Below are 2,154 nucleotides of genomic sequence, written 5' to 3' on the forward strand. Positions count from 1 at the left end.
CATAAAATGCGCTGGACACATCTGAATATTTGGGTTGAACTGTTCTGGAACAGTGTTGTAAATATAACTTAACCACTGATTTCTAGTCGTGTCCTCTTTTGGAAGGCCAAACAAAGTAGTTTCGCTTTCACAACGAAACACAGCGTCACACACGGAGGCCTAGAGTGAGCAGAGGCCGGCTTGAGTGAGCGGCGACGGGTGGGCTTGGCAACCACATGTGACGACCCCGGGCTGGACTCCGCTTCGTCCACGGTGAAAGCCGATCCGGCGATCCACAGCGCGAAGTTGATGTATTTCCTCAGCGACCAGCACAGATCAGCTCCAGGCATGACGAAGCGGATATCGTCCTCTTTTGGAAGAACAAAGTAGTTTCGCTTTCACAACGAAAAACACAGCGTCTTCACGACATGGCGGCAGCAACAATACTACAGCGAGAATAAAAGTTACACCTTCTTTCTTTGCGTGAACATTTGGGCGGTGTTATGCAGACCTTCCCACATCGTGACGTAGACGTGGGGGCGTGTTAGAACGAGCCGTTTTAGGTAGGAGTGGTTGACTCTTAACTTTTATAAAGAATATCTCTTTGGATTTGAGACTTTAGTCTTTGCAACTTTACAGATCTTCTTTATATTTGCGTTTATGGTGGGCTTCCTCATCCCCTTGGTAATCATTGCATCTTCATATAGCTATTGCAGTACGAGTCAAACAGCTTAAAAAGAAAAAGCTGCTAAGGTCTTTTCAGGTCATTGCTATAATCCTGACCTTTTTTGAATGCTGGCTTCCATTGCATGTTTGTCACATTTATATGGCAATTGCAACTGAGAATAAGTGGATTGAAAGTGTTTCATTAGTTTTTTTTTAGCCTGTACAGCAATAGCTAAATGCCTGATTATGATAAACAGCTGTCTGAACCCCATTCTCTATATGTTCTTGTGAGGAATATAAGCAAAAGGTTAAACAGTCCCTACTGCTGGTGCTGGAAACGGCATTCACTGAAGATCAACTGATCTCCAGAGTCAAAAAAAAGACAAAAGACACCAGCTTCTCCACATCTAACAGATGTCAGGACGAAACAAGACTTTGAGAAAATCTGACTCACAATTGCTTTGCAACATACTGCCTGTAATTCACCTCTTTGTTAATTTTGCCTAATCTTTATTCAAAATAAAAATGTCAAAAAGCTTGAATCCTTTGGTGTTAATGTGTGGCTTGGAATTACATGCATTTAATAGATATTCACAGAATTTACCCATAAATGTTTCTAACTGGATGTGCAGTTCCACAATGTGTTGTATCAGTCAGATGGTTACACATGCAAATAGGTAATGCAAGACAAATATTGAGTGTTGCAAGTTGGAAAGGGCCGAGAACTATTATAAAGAATTTATTAATGCAGAATGAACACATCAAATTCATTTTCAGTACTGTAAGATTTATTTGAAATTTTTGTGAGTTTGTATTTAAAGAGAAAAATAAAGACATTACAAAATCATTTAGTTTAGGTTTAATTATTTCACTCTCCTTGTAGGCTTCATGCCTGGACATATTTTTTTAATTGCCTTCAGATTTTCTTCAGATGCACTAGTGATGTATGTGAACTAACGTTCATACATTTCCTTAAGGATTTTTATGCTCTCGCTGTATCTCAGCTGGTTCTTACTGGAAGCCTCCTTCCACCTATAACATGCATAAAAAAATGCTGAACAACATATACATGATTTCATTTGTAAATATCCCTCTCCCCCTGTAAATGTAGTAGAAATTATAGAATGATGAAAATACTTCTGTCTAATTTTCTTCCAGCGTTTGATGTGATTGAAGATAAGAGGTGAGGTGCCTGCTGCAGCATCTACGGACTGAAAAACAAAAAGATCTTGCAAGAACTAATTGGATACATCCACATGAAGCACATCATTTAGCAACATTAGTATTGCAAACTTAATTTAAAGGATGGCAAGACCAATTCAGTATGCAAACAGGTTATTATCCATTCCTAACAACGATTGGTAAAGAGTTAAGCAGAAGTGTTTGATGGAAGCTTTATCGGTTGTCATTTAGCAGTTTGCTTAAAATGCAGATCTTTAAAGAAAAATTTGTGCTTGCTGTAGACCAGTGTTTCCCAACTGGGGTGCCGTCTGTCAAGAGCAGGGGTGC

The 2,154-nt window shown here is 39.3% G+C and overlaps 1 protein-coding gene across 1 annotated transcript in view; it reads right to left on the reverse strand.

Moving 5' to 3' along the window:
- Nucleotides 1–1,430: 1,430 nt before the first annotated feature.
- LOC107675874 (protein lin-37 homolog) overlaps nt 1,431–2,154 on the reverse strand; it is a 6,656-nt gene continuing 5,932 nt past the window's right edge. Inside the window, exons 9-10 of the mRNA XM_016470374.1 lie at nt 1,783–1,856; nt 1,431–1,677 (exon numbers count right to left, since the gene is read on the reverse strand). Of these exons, the coding sequence (XP_016325860.1) occupies nt 1,599–1,677; nt 1,783–1,856 (153 nt within the window). The 3' untranslated portion in view covers nt 1,431–1,598. The remainder of the gene's footprint in view (nt 1,678–1,782; nt 1,857–2,154) is intronic.

Source organism: Sinocyclocheilus anshuiensis, unplaced genomic scaffold, assembly GCF_001515605.1.
Source record: "Sinocyclocheilus anshuiensis isolate Anshui unplaced genomic scaffold, SAMN03320099.WGS_v1.1 scaffold1832, whole genome shotgun sequence".
NCBI lineage: Eukaryota > Metazoa > Chordata > Actinopteri > Cypriniformes > Cyprinidae > Sinocyclocheilus > Sinocyclocheilus anshuiensis.